Here is a 15,964-nt window from a genome sequence, read left to right on the forward strand (position 1 = left end):
TTGCCTCATATCTCATGTTCTCTAGACCTTTCATCATTTGTGTTGATCTTCTCTGGACTTTCTCCAGTTTCTCCATGTTTCCTGAAGTGTGGTGCCCAGAACTGGACATGATACTCCAGCTGGGGCCTAATGTAGATGGCTCATTCTCTGCCTAGGGGACGTGAGACTGGGCGGGTTAATTTCCAATCCTCCTGTTTATTCTTTTCCTAAGCCAGGAGGGCACAGTGGTTCTGATGGGGGCTCTGCAGGAAGGCAGCCCGCACTGCCCCCTGCCTGAAACCTTGTGCACGTGTTAAACAGCTGTCCAGCCCACCCCAGAGGTGACTGCATTTCAGCGTGCCTGGAGGAACACAGCACTAGCAATGGACAGGAGAATGGCTCCCGGGCATGGCTTGCTCGACTGCCTCAGCCTCTCTCCTTCCCCTCCCCCGCTTTGCAATGGGGCTGTAGACTCTGGGGGAGAGGGGTGGAGGCAGGCAGAGGTGTCTCCCTGCAGCAGATGTAGACACGTCTCTGTATTAATCATTCTCTCATTGCAGTTTTTAGCTTGGTAGTGAGTCCTTGTACATGGAGACTTTGTATTCCGTCTCGGTAGAATAGTCCCTGGGACAAGTGAGGCAGAGACTGTCCCTGTGGGGTGAATGAGGTGGGAATGGAGAAGGCAGAAGGTGACACCTCTGGGCAGTGGCAAAGATTGGAGAGGGGACGGGAGCCAGTTCCAAGATCAATGAGCCCTGGGCAGTGGGCCCATTGAAAGGAGACTGGACCTGTGGGCGAATGAGGTGGGAATGGAGAAGGCGGAAGGTGACACCTCTGGGCAGTTGCAAGGGTTGGAGAGGGGATGGGAGCCAGATCCAAGATCAATGAGCCCTGGGAAGTGGGCCCATTGAAAGGAGACTGGACCTGTGGATGCCTTGGGGGTCTGCAGCAAGGGCCTGCTCTGGGAAGCCCCCTCTTTGGAGGTGAATGTGGCAGCATTTAGACACCACCCAGAAGCAGGCGCCACAGACACTAACTGCAGAGTCATGGGACGGCTCTCACAGATCTTGCACGTGCATAAGAGGCTAGATCTGCGGGGGGGGGGGGGGAGGAGGGGCAGTGGCGTAGCGAGGGGGCTGGAGGGGTCAGTTGCCCCTGGGCACCATGCTAGGGAGGCACCAATTTAATCCCATTCTGCTCCCCCGTCATCCCTCAGCTCACGTGCTCCTACTCCGCCTGCCACCGGCAGCTGGAGCCTCCTCCCTGCCTCTCTGCTCCAAGCCTGACCCTCCTCCATCTCCACCGGCGGGTTAGTGCATGTGGGAGCCCGGCCCCAAACTGTAGGGGGTGGGGGAAGATGCCCTACAAGTTCCCCTCAGCTGTGCACCAGGTTCGGGGCTGTGCCACATGGCAGCGGGGGAGGGGGCGCAAATGTTTCCTTTGCCCCGGGCGCATAACACCCTCGCTACGCCTCTGGCCCACCCTGCCTTCTTGCGCAAGAGGGCTTATTCCTCGTGGGGAGAGGAATAACTCTTGCACAAGAAGCCCTCTGTTCCAAAGCTCTACTGTACGTTTACTTGTGCAAGAACGCGCGTGCAGTGTAGACGCTCCGCACGTTTTTGCACAAGAAAGGCCATTCTTGCACAAAAAGCCTGCAGTATAGACGCAGCCTTGTGTCTTGTCTTACTGCCAGCTGGGACATCTCATACTGGGCATGGTTAAGCCAAGGCCTGTGGCTCATGCACCAGGTTTCCCCCTCTCCCTGGCTGCAGAGTGTTGGGCTAGTCATTTAGGCAACAGGTTTTAGGGCTCATCCCTAATTTCTGGTGCCCAAACTCAACAGGGAGAAGTGGGGCCCACCCACAGCCCTGCGTGGGGAGTGTAGGTACGTAGCACCTCTGAAAATGAGGCCTGGGCTATCGCAGTGTGCGCACCTCAAAACCAGCCACCCCACCCTCACCTGCCCCTCTGCCAAGCGGGGACAAAACCTAGTTACCTGTCGCACAGGCATCTTACAGGGAATGGCGCAGGGCTGTGTGGGTTGGTTCTGGGTAAGCTGAGTGCAAAGGTCAAACAGCTGAATGCGCAGTGATCGTACCCTGTAAAACACATGGAGATGCTAAGGGAAACAGTCTACAGGCCAGATTACACAGGACTCTCCCCCAAACTGGGAAATAAAGGGAGATTCTTTGGCACAGATTCATTGTTTACTGCATGCTAGAAAGACCTTGTGAGACATTCTGCCCCCCCCCAGTTTATAATATTTACTGAGCTGCAAAATATGGCTACTGAGAACATTACAATTGCTCCAGCTAGAAATCAGATCCTGCTTCTCACAACCATATATACCAAAGGATACAAAAAAAAAAAAAAAAAGTGAACACATATGAAAAGGACAAATCTAATTTCAGAACAGAAGGAGGGTGGGGGGAAGGGGGGAGGTAAATGTCTGTGAGCTAATGACATTAGAGGTGATAATTGGGGAAGCTATCTTTGTAATGGGTGAGATAATTAGCGTCTTTATTCAAATTTGTGTGTAAAGTGTGGAATTTAAGCGTGAATGACAGTTCAGAGGATTCTCTTTCAAGTGCAGTCTTAAAAGGTCTTTGAAGCAGGATGCAGGTAATTAGGTCGTTGAGACAGTGTCCTTTCTGGTTGAAATGGCAAGAAACTGTTTTTTCTTTGTGATCCTGTCTGGTATCTGTTTTGTGGGCATTGATCCTTTGGCGAAGTGTCTGAGACGTTCCTCCACTAGTTCTACCACTAGGAACTGTAACTCCCTGCCGGTAAAATGCGGCCTGCAAGCTGCCACCCCTGAGGCCAAAGGCAGGTTCTGGGAGCGGCTAGCAGTATAGGCACCATGACACACCGCGCAGCGCTTCTGCTGTCACCCTGCAGGGGGCAGCGAGCCGGCCAGCCCGCGGGATGCAGGATGCGGGAGCCGTGCAAGGCCAGCGGGGCTGGGCGCTGCGGGCTGCAAGCGGACACCCGAGCGCCCGGCACCCGCCTGCCCCGAGCCGGGGCGCCCTGCAGTGGCCGGGGCATTGGCGCTGCCTGCCCTGGACACACGCCAGCCCGGCGGGGCGGCCGGCGAGGGGGCCCCGGGCCCGGCGCCTGCTCCTCTCAGATCCGCCTCGTTTCGTTTTCGTTTCCCGGAAGGATCAGCCCAGCGCCCGCTCTCTGCTGTGCGCGCCGGGCTCGGGGCAGGGCTCGGATCGCTCCGGCCGGGCGAGGGGCGCCGGGGGACGCTGCGGGGAGCGGCCGGAGCTGCACCGCCCCCTCCACCTGGCATGCAGGTAAGAGCCGAGCCGCTTTCCTGCCCCCCAGCCTCCCCCCGCCCCCTGACTCTCACCCCGCAACCGGCCCCTCGCCCTCCGCACAGCCCTGCTCCCCCCCGCAACCAGCCCCTCGCCCTCCGCACAGCCCTGCTCCCCCCCGCAACCAGCCCCTCGCCCTCCGCACAGCCCTGCTCCCCCCGCAACCAGCCCCTCGCCCTCCGCACAGCCCTGCTCCCCCCCGCAACCAGCCCCTCGCCCTCCGCACAGCCCTGCTCCCCCCAGCAACCAGCCCCCCTTTTCAGACTCTTCCCCTCCTGCACCCACACAGCCTCTAGCGCTCCGTGCCCCCCAGCGCAGCCCCCCCCCCCACTCTCAATCTGGCTGAGGCGTTGGATCCCCTGGAAACATCGTGATCCTCCCCGCTGTGTCAACACGAGGCTGCAATTCACACACCCTGGAATTCCCCTTCCTTCCTTGGGACAGGTCAGAAGGGGAAAGAGGACAAGGGGCGAACGCGGCTATGCAGAGCCCGGGCCAATCACACACTAGCTTATTGTTTGCCATCTGCATAATTGGATGCGTTTCACCCCTGAAGGAGCTGCCAAATACCCCCTGACTTAGGTTTTATGAAGTTTTCCAGCAAGTCTCTACAGACTCCTGAAGAGAACCCTTGAGAACCAAAGAAATAAAATAACCCAACAGCCTGGGACTCGAACTGTGTGAAGAGGAGAAAATAAAGCAAATAATTAAGAGCACTTTTCCTGCCTCCCAAGAATACCTGTAAACTGGATTTTTGTTTTCAAGGGTAAATCTAGCTGCCATAGTGTTGAGCGAGGGGAAAAAACACAAAGCCAGAAAGTAAGTGTCTTTTCAGAAGAGTGACATATAATGTACCCTGCTAACCTCTTTCACTTTTATTTTCCCCATTGCCTATTGCTTAGAATGAATCTGAAACACACTTCATGTTTCACAAAGAATGAAAAAGTTCATGCTGGATTGCCTCCGTGTAATGAATATAGTCTGAGCTTTTTTTTGGTGTGTGGGGGTGGAAAGAAAAGCCGATAGTAGTATTTACTGCCAACAGGGGCGGCCCTAGACTAGCAACTGGCGCCCTAGGCGAACCATGCAATTGGCGCCCCCACCTCCAAACCCCTCAATGATATTGCGCCACCATTTGGTGCCCCGTTTAACTTGGCACCCGCCTAGGCGACTGCCAATAAAGCTAATAACAGACCTGCTGAAAAAAGTGCAGAGATTAATTTTTGAAGGATCCAGATAAGCATTAAAGCATTTTTGGAAGGCTTTCTTCCTGGTCTGGACACAATTAACACTATGTAGACAGATGTCTTTAATGTGTAAAGGAAGAGACTTGCTACTTTCATGTTACACCCCCATGTCATACATGGAAATAGCGTCTCCTACTGCAGTTATAGATTGCTGCTCAAATGGAACAGCTACTTTGGGGAGCCCAGGAAAGACGACCCTGTATTCACATGCTCCATTCATTCTGGCTGAGGCCAGGTTCATGTTTTTGGGCTTAACCCAAGTGACACATTTTTCAAGGGGATATTATTAAGGGTGCAAGAGCACACTATTCCACTGCGCAGGAAAGATGGGGAGTCTGGCAACAGACCACCTTGGCTTAACCAGGGGCTCTTGAATGATCTACAAGAAAAAAGGAGCCCTATAAAAAGTGGAAATTAGGTCAAAGTACAAAGGATGAATGTAAGCAAATAAGTGTGCAGGGGCAAGATTAGAAAGGCAAAGGCACAAAACAAGCTCAGTCTAGTTTAGAGACATAAAGAAGGGTAACAAAAAAAAAGTTTCCATAAATATATTAGAAGCAAGAGGAAGCCCAAGGACAGGGTAGGCCCACTGCTCAGTGAAGAGGGGAAAACAATAACAGAAATTGTGGAAATGGAAGAGGTGCGTAACAACTTCCTTTGTGTCGGTTGTCACCAAGAAGGCTGGTGGTGATTGGATGCCTACAATAGTGAATTCTGACGAAAAGGAGGCAGGTTCAGAAGTTAAGATAGGAAAAGAACAGGTTAAAAATGACTTAGAAAAGTGAGATGTCTTCAAGTCACGACAGCCTGATGAAATGCATCCTAGAATACTCAAGGAGCTGACAGAGCAGGTATCTGCGCCTTTAGCTATCGTCTTTGAAATGTCCTGGAGAGATTCCAGAGGACTGGAAAAGGGCAATATAGTGCCCATTTATAAAAAGGGAAATAAGAACAACCCAGGAAACTACAGACCAGTCGGTTTAACTTCTGTACCAGGAAAGATAATGGAGCAACTAATTAAGGAATCCACCTGCAAACCTCTGGAAGATAATAAGGTGATAAGTAACAGCCAGCTATTGACATGTCAAGAACAAATCTCAAATCAACCTGATGGATTTCTTTGCTAGGATAACAAGCCTTGTGGCTCAGGAGGAAGCAGCAGATGTGGTATACCTTAGGGGTGTAATAGTGCAGTCGATTAACCAATTAGCAAAAGCTTATAGGTTAATGCTATAGGCTACATGCATTTCCCCCTCCCCCCTCCAGTAGATTTTTTTAGCAGGCTGGCCAGCAGCCTGGCTCAGTTCGGGCGTGCGATGGGTCCGGGACCTACCCTACTGTGACTTTGCATTTAAAGTGTATTAGGAGCTGGGTGGGCAGGCAGCCTGGCTCAGTTCTAGCTTGCACCAGGTCCAGGAGCTCAGATCCCACTCCAGACGGGCTTCTGTCACCCCGCGCTGCTGCCTCTGTACCAGAAGCAGCTGCACAGGCGACAGGCAGGCAGTCCATGAGGGGAGCTGGTTTGAAACTGGCTCCCCTCGCAGACCAGCTCCCGCCTGGCACCCCCCTGCTGCCTCTGCTAGAGACAGAGCCGTGCGAGTGGCAGGGGCGCCTTGGGAGTGGGGCTGGAGCGTACCGGCTGCTGGTCCTGCCCTCAGGGACTACAACCTCAGCTCTTCAATGAACTGATACTTAACATCCCTAGTATAGCCAGACTTTGGCATTTGGTACAGTCGTCCATGCCCCTCTGCTGGAAGGTGGGTGCCTAGCTGGTGGGACAACTCTTCCCAGAGCAGTTCTCAATGGTTCCCAGTCATACCGGAAGGGAGTAAGGAGTGGGCTTCTGCAGGGGGCAGTTGGGGCCCGGTTCTGGTCAATATCTTCATCAGCTATTTCGATAACGGCGTAGAGCAGGGCTGGCTTATCACACCGAGTACAGCCACGATAAATGGACCAACGAGCGCTCTCCTGTTGGCTCCGGTACTGCACCAAAATGGGAAGAGTCCGCGGGAGAGCTGCAGCTCTTGACTTACCAGCAAGCAGACCTAAGTGTGTCCAGAGCAGCTGTGTTATTCTTGGAGCTGAAGTTGTGTAACGTAGGTTAGTGGCCCACAGCAGTGTAGACAAGGCCACAGTGGTGGCAGGAGACAGAACAAGCAGCAATGGGGGGGTCTAGGTTGGAGTGGGGGGGTCTAGGTTGGAGTGGGGGGGGTCTAGGTTGGAGTGGGGGGGTCTAGGTTGGAGTGGGGGGGGGTCTAGGTTGGAGATTAAGACAAACGATTTCCCTGGGCGGGTGGGGAAGCGCTGGGCTGGGTTCCCGGGGGGGGGGGGGGGGGGAGGGGCTGGAAGCTCCATCCCTAGAGGGGTTTCAGTCCCGGCTTGACACAGCCCTGGCTGGGATGATGGAGTTGGGTTGGTCCTGCTCTGGGCAGGGGGTGGGACTCGATGACTCCTGAGGTCTCTTCCAAGCCTTATCTGCTAGGATCCTATAGCTGGTCATACGCCTGCCATCACAACGGCATCCCAAGCATCTCCGCTGTGAAGAGGATTAACCCTCAAGCACCCCTGTGACCAGGCAGGGAAGTATTAGCTCTGGGGCCTTTTGCAGCACAAGGCGGATGAAACGACCTGCCTAAAAATCGATCCAGCAGCCTGTAGCTGGCATAAGGACTGAGCGGGGGCCAGCCAGTACCCTAGTCACTAGACCATGCTTCCTAGATGAAGGCCTAGATCCCTGGCTCCTTTCACCCCAGCGTGCGCCCCACACGGAGCTGTGTCTCCGTCTCTGGCGCGTTGACGGAGAATTCTAGAGCCAAGGGGAGTGTTGGGGGCAGTGAGGGCAGAGTGCAGTTGTTCAAGTGAGATCAGGGTTAAAAGACCTTCCCTACCCTGCTCTTGCCACAAGTGTGTGTGTGGGGGGATCGGTGACCACCGCTAAGAGGTAGCACTTCTGCTTTGTGGCTCGGGTGTGAGGTGGCACTTCCAGGAACGCAGAACAGATCTCGTAGTGACTCAGGAAAGGGGACCCTGAGCTGAACAGCTCTAGTCCCTGGATTTTCCATGACTCTGCCTCCTCCACCTTCCGACCCGGCTCAGGTTTGATGAGCTTTTGAGGGGCGGATACAGGAGGATACCAGCATCGAACAGAACGATGCTGCTGTTTGAAACCCCATGCTAAGTTGTGCGCAGGCTGGGTACTTACAGCTGGAGCCGTTCCTTTTCGGTGATGCACTAACCTCTCTCCCCCAGGGCGCAGTGACGGTCAGTACTTCTGGGACAGCAACTTCCTTGCCCCTGCAATCACAGGCCAGGTGTGTGGCCCCTGTGCGGCCATTCGGCGAAGGGGAAATCTTCAAGTTACCAGGCAGGCTCAGTGAGTAGATGGTGCCTTGTTTAGCGACTTATAAATTAATGTTATTGGGGGGCACTTGATAAAGCACTGTGCAAACGCAGCATCCCCCACTGCATTAGAGGAGTAACCCCATAAATAACCCCTGGAGAACGCAGAGTCCGGAGCACCTGGGGAAGGGAGGCTGTACAGAACTGGGAAAGCTTTAGGGTTGTTCTCGCCCAGGTTTACAACTGAACATTGACTTACTACAGCTCTGAAACTTCACCACACAGAAGGAAACTGCTGCTTCCCCTTTGGTTTTTAAGCAGTTTACATGTAAAGATTTGGATGTATTTGCTTTGAGTTTTAATCTCTGCTCTTGCCCAACTGTACTTCCGCTTCCAAATGAGGCGTGTGGCTGACTGGTTTGTTTGTAGCTGTGGGGTTCTACTGTAGCACTAGTAGGTTGTTCTCCTGTGCTCGTGTTAGTTACTTACCCACCTCTACAGTAACTACCGTCTTCATCTCTCAAGGGGGGAGAGGGCACAGAGCAGTTCAGCGGCTTTCCCAGGAAAAGAGACTCAGAATCAGTTCCTGCTGCCTTGATTTCTTTTTTCTTACCCCGGTACCACTGAGCTCCCTAGCACAGTGTAACCTGTATGTGTCTGGGGACAAAGGGGGATAGCCCTGACCAGAGAGCTACCCAGGCTCCGTGAGGGAGGGGCCCTTTCTTACTCGGTGTCTACACAGAACAGCGTCATGGGCCCAGGAGGCTCGACTGCCGTGTACATAACTTGCTCCTGTTCAAACGGACACTCATGACGTTGGTATGCAGAAGAGTCCCAAGCACAGCCCAGTGACGGGATCCGAGTTAGTTATAGAAAACCGACCAGTCTTTCTTAACTTCTCGGATTTGCAGATCAGGCCTTGGAGAGGAGACAGCATGGGAGGGGCTTTCACACCTGTAAAAATAATGTTTTATAGGAGAAAAGTAAAACCATTTCAGAGCAAGTGTTGACAGCTCTTTTCAGTTTTTGCACATAATATGGAAGCGAGTGATGTCTAGTGGTTAGAGCAGACTGAATCAGGATTCCTGGGTTTTATTTCATTTCCAGCTCTGGGAAATGGTGGAGTCCAGTGATTCTGGCAAGAACCCTGGATATTCCCTCTCCCTCCCCTAACTCGAAAGGGAATCTCGTCCCCTAATGTCATCACTAGAAAAGAAATCAGGACTTGTTCTTTTCCCAGATCTGCTACTAACTTGCTCTGTAACCTTGGGCAAGTCATGGCACTCCTGTGCCTCAGTTTCCCCACTTCCTATGGGGCTGTTGCCAGTCACTGCTCGTACAGAGGTACGTGAGGATGCGCAGAGATGAGCAAGCAATTAGGTTACTGGAATGTTCAAAACAGGCCTAAGAGTCAGGCACACGACTGCCAGCCAGCGGGGCTGGGAGGAACAGCAGGGCGGTGCCAGAGCCAAACTCCTGCTGCCCGTTTTCCTTCTCGGGTTTTGCAATGTTGAAGCGGTGCCTGTAAAATTGGAGCGGGACCAGTTCCCTCCGGTCTCCCAGGGCTCCCTCAGCCGCCGCGCTGCTGTGCTTTCAGGAATCCAGCCCTCGCTGTGGAGTAAAGACGATGTGAGTCACTGGTTACGATGGGCTGAGAAAGAATATTCCCTCCGGCCCACGGACGAGAGCAAGTTTGAAATGAACGGAAAGGCCCTTTGCATTCTCACCAAGGAGGATTTCAGATACAGGGCTCCCAGCTCAGGTCAGAGCAACGGATCGTGGCCAGCGGCGTGCGCTGGCCAGTGGGGTCGGGTGCTGGGCAGGGCTTCTGCAAATCTGCCTCGGCCGGCACATGGGACAAGACTGGCAAAGGCAGCAGCATCCCCCTCTGGCGGATGGGACACTGGGCAGAGCAAGCAGCCCCCGTGTGGCAGGAGGCTCTAAGCCCCTTGAGCCTTGCGCAGAATCCGGCCCCGTGCCGAGCTGGGGCTGCCGGAGCCGAGTCCCGCAGCCGGCGGCCCAGCGACCACGCCACGGTGCCGGAGGGGTCTGCTCTCCCTGCCGGCTCAGTCCCTCCCAGAGCAGCCAGTGCAGACGGCCCCTCTCTCTCTCCCCAGGGGACGTGCTGTACGAGTTGCTGCAGTACATTAAGACCCAGAGAAGAGCCCTGGTGTGCAGCCCTTTATTTAACTCGCCCTTCAGGGAGGCCAAGCACATGCAGCTCCAGAGCCATCACGAAGGTATCCAGCCCCTTTAGCAGCCTCCGGTGGGGCGGGCGGGGGCTGGAAGGGGGTTGTTAAAGAAACAGCCCTGTAAGCTCTCATTTGCGTATGACCTTTCTGTCAGAGGGAGGCAAGGCCTAGTGGGCAGAGCACAGGAGTGAGTCCCCGGGGCTGTGGCGTAGCCAGCAGGGATGTTAAAAACGTTTATTTTTGTAAACGTGTTACGTGGGGCTGGGGTGCAGGAGTGCCAGTTCTAGGGAGTGGAGGACGGTTTGGGAGGGGCTGGGCCCCATGCCCCTTTCTCCCCCCATCACCCCTTCTCCTCTCCTCCCCCATCCCTCCTTCTCACCTCCGCCCATCCCCCCTTCTCACCTCCGCCCATCTCCCCTTCTCCTCTCCTCCCCCATCCCCCCTTATCTCCTCCGCCCATCCCCCCTTCTCCTCTCCTCCCCCATCCCCCCTTCTCACCTCCGCCCATCCCCCCTTCTCCTCTCCTCCCCCATCCCCCCTTCTCACCTCCGCCCATCCTCCCTTCTCCTCTCCTCCCCCATCCCCCCTTCTCACCTCCGCCCATCTCCCCTTCTCCTCTCCTCCCCCATCCCTCCTTCTCACCTCCGCCCATCCCCCCTTCTCACCTCCGCCCATCTCCCCTTCTCCTCTCCTCCCCCATCCCCCCTTCTCACCTCCGCCCATCCCCCCTTCTCTTCTCCTCTCCCATCCCCCTTCTCACCTCCACCCATCCCCCCTTCTCTTCTCCTCCTCCATCCCTCCTTTTCACCTCCACCCATCCCCCCTTCTCCTCTCCTCCCCCATCCTCCCTTCTCCTCTCCTCTCCCATCCCCCTTCTCACCTCCACCCATCCCCCCTTCTCTTCTCCTCCCCCATCCCTCCTTTTCACCTCCACCCATCCCCCCTTCTCCTCTCCTCCCCCATCCCCCCTTCTCCTCTCCTCTCCCATCCCCCTTCTCACCTCCACCCATCCCCCCCTTCTCTTCTCCTCCTCCATCCCTCCTTTTCACCTCTGCCCATCCCCCCTTCTCCTCTTCTCCCCCATCCCTCCTTCTCACCTCCGCCCATCCCCCCTTCTCACCTCCGCCCATCCCCCCTTCTCCTCTCCTCCCCCATCCCCCTTCTCACCTCCACCCATCCCCCCTTCTCCTCTCCTCCCCCATCCCCCCTTCTCCTCTCCTCCCCCATCCCCCCTTCTCTTCTCCTCCCCCCTTCCTCCCTTTTCCCCTCCTCCCCCATCCCTCTTCACCTCCCCCGTCCCCTTCCTCTGCTCCCCGCAAGCCCCAGGCAGGAAGGACTCCACTGGGAGCTGCCGGCGGGGGGGGGGGGGATGCCATGTGTCTCCTCCCTCGCAGGGCTGCTGTGGCAGCGAGGGAACCCCCGAGCAGAAGCGGCAGGACGGGGACAGTCGGGGAGGCGCCGGGGGCAGCAGGCAGGGACCCTGCCCAAGGCTGGTGGAACTGGGCCCCGGGGGCTCACTGCTCATGGGGCTTCCTAGCCCTGGTGTATCCAGCCTGGGTGCTTGGTGTTTCCCTGCAGGCGCCAGCTGCCAGCTCGACGTGGCCCCCGCTGCCGTCCCTTCGCTGCCAGGCCACACGGAGCAGCCCCTGTCCCTGAGCCCGGCCCCCTGCAGACCTCAGCCACTGAACCTGTCCCACCACAGCCCACATGTCAGCTACAAGGCAGAGATCTTCTGTTCTTACCCCAGCACATCGCCAGCCCCCGTGGATGGTAAAATCGCAGGTGAGGGCCCGTTTCCAAAGCCCGGGGCCTGGGTCGGATTGGCCCTGCGGCAGGGCAAGCAGCCAAGACGAGGCCGCTGGGGGCAAGAGGCGTAACTGGGAATCTGCAGCTGGGCCCCCAGCACTCACTGGTGAATCTGGCCCAGAAGTTCCCCTGTTGAACATCTGCCAAATGGGGCCCGGGGCCCGGGGGAGCGGCCGTGTGGCCCTCGCAGCTCCCCGCGCTGCCTCTGCTGCAGATGGGTCCCGGGGTCCGGGGGAGCGGCCGTGTGGCCCTCGCAGCTCCCCGCGCTGCCTCTGCTGCAGATGGGTCCCGGGGTCCGGGGGAGCGGCCGTATGGCCCTCGCAGCTCCCCGCGCTGCCTCTGCTGCAGATGGGTCCCGGGGTCCGGGGGAGCGGCCGTATGGCCCTCGCAGCTCCCCGCGCTGCCTCTGCTGCAGATGGGTCCCGGGGTCCGGGGGATCAGCCATGTGGCCCTCGCAGCTCCCCGCGCTGCCTCTGCTGCAGATGGGTCCCGGGGTCCGGGGGAGCGGCCGTATGGCCCTCGCAGCTCCCCGCGCTGCCTCTGCTGCAGATGGGTCCCGGGGTCCGGGGGATCAGCCGTGTGGCCCTCGCAGCTCCCCGCGCTGCCTCTGCTGGAGATGGGTCCCGGCAGGCGTCCTGGCCCCAGCATAAGGCTCCCTGCCGTAGCACAGCACAAGCTGGAGTTCGCCTGCCCTTCCAGAGAGCAGAATGAGCCCGGCAGTGCAGCGCCGCGGCGTGGTGCAGGCTGAACCCTGAGCCTCTGGCTCCGACTCCACTGCCGGAGCGGAAGGCCGAGCCGGTAGCCGAGCCGGCAGGTTCAGCCTGTCTGGGACCCCGCCACTGCTAGGAGAGGACAGAGCCACACAGCATGTGGGGGTTAGACAGGCTTCTGTCCCATGCAGAGCTCCAGAGTGTGCCTCAGTTTTCCCATTGGTAAAATGGGGTTAATACCAGCGTCTTCTGTAAGGAGCTTTGAGAGCTAATGAAAAGCACCATGAGAGTAACACACCTTGTCTGCTGGGCGGCTGTAGCTTTTGCAGACACACCCTCGCTTAAATCTCTGGTTTTCCCCTTCCCGTCACTGCAGACTGCAGGTTGCTGTGGGATTACGTCTACCAGCTCCTCTCGGACAGTCGCTACGAGCCGTACATCAAATGGGAAGACAAAGAAGCCAAGGTTTTCCGGGTGGTTGACCCTAACGGACTCGCCAGGCTGTGGGGGAACCATAAGGTGAGTCTGGGTGAGCGTGGGCCAGAGCACCCGGTCGTCCCGTGCCCGCTCGGGGGAAGTGCTTCCGCTCCTCTCCCAGCCTCGGCCGGAGGGGCTGGGCGCTGACGCCTCGTCTCCTCCTGCAGAACCGGGCCAACATGACCTATGAGAAGATGTCGAGAGCGCTAAGACATTACTACAAACTCAACATCATCAGGAAGGAGCCGGGGCAGAAGCTGTTATTCAGGTGACGCATCGGCCAGGCCAAGGAGCCTAGCCAGGGTGTGCTGGCCAGTGGGGCCTGGCTCCGCTGCTGTCCACGCTGCGCTCGCAGGGCTGCTTTGCGCCTCAGTGACACGGATGCAGACGCAGCGTAATGGTGCGGGAGTAAGCGGCCGTGCTCGCGAGTCCCGCTGCTGTAACCGAAACCTGGCGCCACCCAGCTCCCGCGGCAGCGGCACGCCTGCGTCCGAGAGGCCGTCGGGTGGATTTAAATACGTGGGAGGGGCTGATTCTGCAGAGCCAGGAGCGAGGCCCCGCTCTGCCCCACACACGGGGGTGGGACACCTGGGACAGCTTCTCTCTCGATCCAGGGACCATCCTGGGCCTGGGCCTGCCAGGAGCGGAGCTCCGCCCCCCTCCTGAAATGAGGGCAGAACCAGGCCCCATCCGAGAGCTGCCCCGAGCCCTCTTCTCCAGAGCCTGGTCCAAAGCCCACATGTCCGCGCAGAGTCCCACGACTTCAGTGGGCTTTGGATCAGGCCCCTCTGGAGCTGAGTGGGAATTCTGGCTGCTCCCCACCCGCTGACACTAATTGCTGGGGTTTCTGGGCCAGGTTTTTGAAGAGCCACGGGGAGATCCTGCACGACAAATCCAGCAAGCTGGAGCAGCTGGAGAGCGAGGAGCAGGAAGGCCTGGACTGTAAGGAGGACGTGCTGGAGCTCTCCCCCTAGGAAGCTGGCAGTCTGGTGCTGCCGTGGGCCCAGGCGACGCTGGAGACGGGCCTTGTGCCACTGAAGGGAGCCAGGACGCCTTGTGTGCGCAGACATGAGCCGCTGCGTCAGGGGCTCAGTACAGACCGGCTGGGACTCCGCCACCCCGGGAGCGACAGCAGCAACGGCCACGCCCAGGCCCGCTGCCCTCCACTCCTGTGACCTTTCTGTCAGCTGGCCGCCGGCGCCGGGGTGTTTCCTTCATAGGTTCTTGGGCCGGTTTCGTTTTGAAATGCTCAGATTTGGTACCTTCTGGACAATGCTCCTTCCTGGAGTCTCAAACCTGCTCACTCTCGGCCCTCAGGCAGCAAGATGTCCCTGCCCAGCAAAGCCCGTCACACACACGTGAGCCCTCTCCAGGAGGCGGGGGTGTCAGAGCGCCCCTGGGCTGCGGCCCTGTCACCACAGACCAGCAGGCAGGTGTGCCAGTCCCGCTGACGGCAGTGGAGCGGCTCACAGGTGTAGTGGGCCGGGTGTGCCTCGCTGATGAGGGCTCACGTGACAATATTTGTGTAGCTTTAGCCTGTGGGCCCCTCAGGGTGCATATTTAATGTCACCTGCTAATACGCCATTTGTGATTAGCAGCCAGACAGTACAGCAATGAGCAGCGCGAGGGACGCTTGCGAGCACAGCGCAGGCAGGCACAGGCACAGGGCTTAGCAGAACACAAGTGCCCATGAGTCAAAGCCTCAGCTGGTGTAAATCGCCCTCTGCACTGCAGTCAACAGAGCTGTCCTGATTTACACCAGGCGACGTTCTGGCCCCCTGGGGTCGGGATACCTGTCAGGCTGAAATGTACAGGGCCTGGGTGAGGAGCAATAAGCATCAGTCTCCTTCCTGGGGGAGATTTATCCCTAACTTGGACGTAGCCTGTTTGGAGGCCTTATCGGACGCACGCGGCCGGGGCTGGCTCGCTCCACGGATGGCAACGGAGCGTCGCAGAGCTGAAGTCTGGGAGGTTTTGCCAAGATAAGTGAGAAGAATCACGCTTGATAGCAGCAGCAGGATTCGCTCCGAGCTGCCACGTTGCGAAGTCGAGGGGACTGGATCCGGCCCCAAGAAACGTGGGCCAGCCACAAACGTTGGCTCGGGGCAGAACTCCCCCCCGCGGAGCAGCACTCTCGTGACAATTCAAAGGGGCCAGCCGGGAGCTCCGGGCCCCCTTGAAACATCAGGGCCCTGGGGTAATTGCCTCCTTTGCCCCACCCCCCGTCAGTGGCCAGATGCTGAACTGCCCAAATGAATTGCCGTAGCGCCCGTGGAGCGGTGCTCAGTCACTCTGGCCTGCGACGTTTCCCACCGTCTGGCAGCAAGAGGCGTTCCCATGCTGGATGGCCATGCAGCGGGTTCCAAATTACCCAGCAACTCTGCCTTGAGAGCCTGGAAGGGAACTGCTGGCAGCACAGGGGAGGGTGGGCTTTGAAGTTGACGCAACGTGCCACTAGCCAGTGACAGTTCTAGATTTCTCCCTGTGTCGGGAATAAAGGCCAGTGGCTCTCTCACTTGTGCTCTGCTTGTGGTGGGGAACGAATGGCGGGAGAGGGACAAATCTGCAAGCTTCTGAATGTGCCCACAGGACAGGCGGCCCCCCGCCAAGCTCTCAACTCGACCAGCGATCTTACATTTAAAAATGCCCGTGCAAACAAGGGAGGAATCGTGCTCACACTGAAAGCGGGGCAGGGATCCCATGGGAGTCAGTGCAAATGTAGGGCTGGGAGGCACCTCAAAGGGCCTGTAGTTCACCCCCTGCGCTGATGCAAGGCCCCAAACCGTCCACCAGGAGCTGAACCTGCTTTTAAAAGCCACCAGTGAGGAGGTTGCCACAACTGACGTAGCGCCTCCATAAGCTCCCCACGATCTTACTGCCAACTCCCGTAGGCTTCT

General features: G+C 57.6%; 1 protein-coding gene across 4 annotated transcripts; it reads left to right on the forward strand.

Annotated features, from left to right (window-relative positions):
• The first annotated feature begins 2,920 nt into the window (after positions 1 to 2,920).
• Positions 2,921 to 15,734, forward strand: ETV7 (ETS variant transcription factor 7). 4 transcript variants are annotated; one of them, XM_075909969.1, is made up of 9 exons: positions 2,942 to 3,275; positions 4,062 to 4,115; positions 7,793 to 7,916; positions 9,480 to 9,644; positions 10,000 to 10,122; positions 11,653 to 11,856; positions 12,967 to 13,109; positions 13,235 to 13,335; positions 13,924 to 15,734. In XM_075909969.1, exons 1-9 carry the CDS (start codon positions 3,270 to 3,272, stop codon positions 14,039 to 14,041), a joined length of 1,038 nt encoding a protein of 345 aa, XP_075766084.1. In that variant the 5' UTR covers positions 2,942 to 3,269; the 3' UTR covers positions 14,042 to 15,734. The 4 variants fall into 4 exon arrangements, with proteins under 4 accessions (XP_075766083.1, XP_075766082.1, XP_075766081.1 ...); XM_075909968.1 differs by lacking the exon at positions 9,480 to 9,644 and having other exon boundaries at positions 2,921 to 3,275; XM_075909967.1 differs by lacking the exon at positions 10,000 to 10,122 and having other exon boundaries at positions 2,923 to 3,275.
• The last annotated feature ends 230 nt before the right edge of the window (positions 15,735 to 15,964 follow it).

This window comes from Pelodiscus sinensis, chromosome 27, assembly GCF_049634645.1.
Source record: "Pelodiscus sinensis isolate JC-2024 chromosome 27, ASM4963464v1, whole genome shotgun sequence".
NCBI classification, from domain to species: Eukaryota; Metazoa; Chordata; order Testudines; family Trionychidae; genus Pelodiscus; species Pelodiscus sinensis.

What these genes read in the sequence shown, in the direction of transcription:
- ETV7 (XM_075909969.1), top strand. An exon ending in AAAAAACACAAAGCCAGAAA is followed by an intron (nt 4,116 to 7,792) that starts GTAAGTGTCTTT and finishes TCTCTCCCCCAG; the next exon opens with GGCGCAGTGACGGTCAGTAC. An exon ending in GGCTGTGGGGGAACCATAAG is followed by an intron (nt 13,110 to 13,234) that starts GTGAGTCTGGGT and finishes CTCCTCCTGCAG; the next exon opens with AACCGGGCCAACATGACCTA.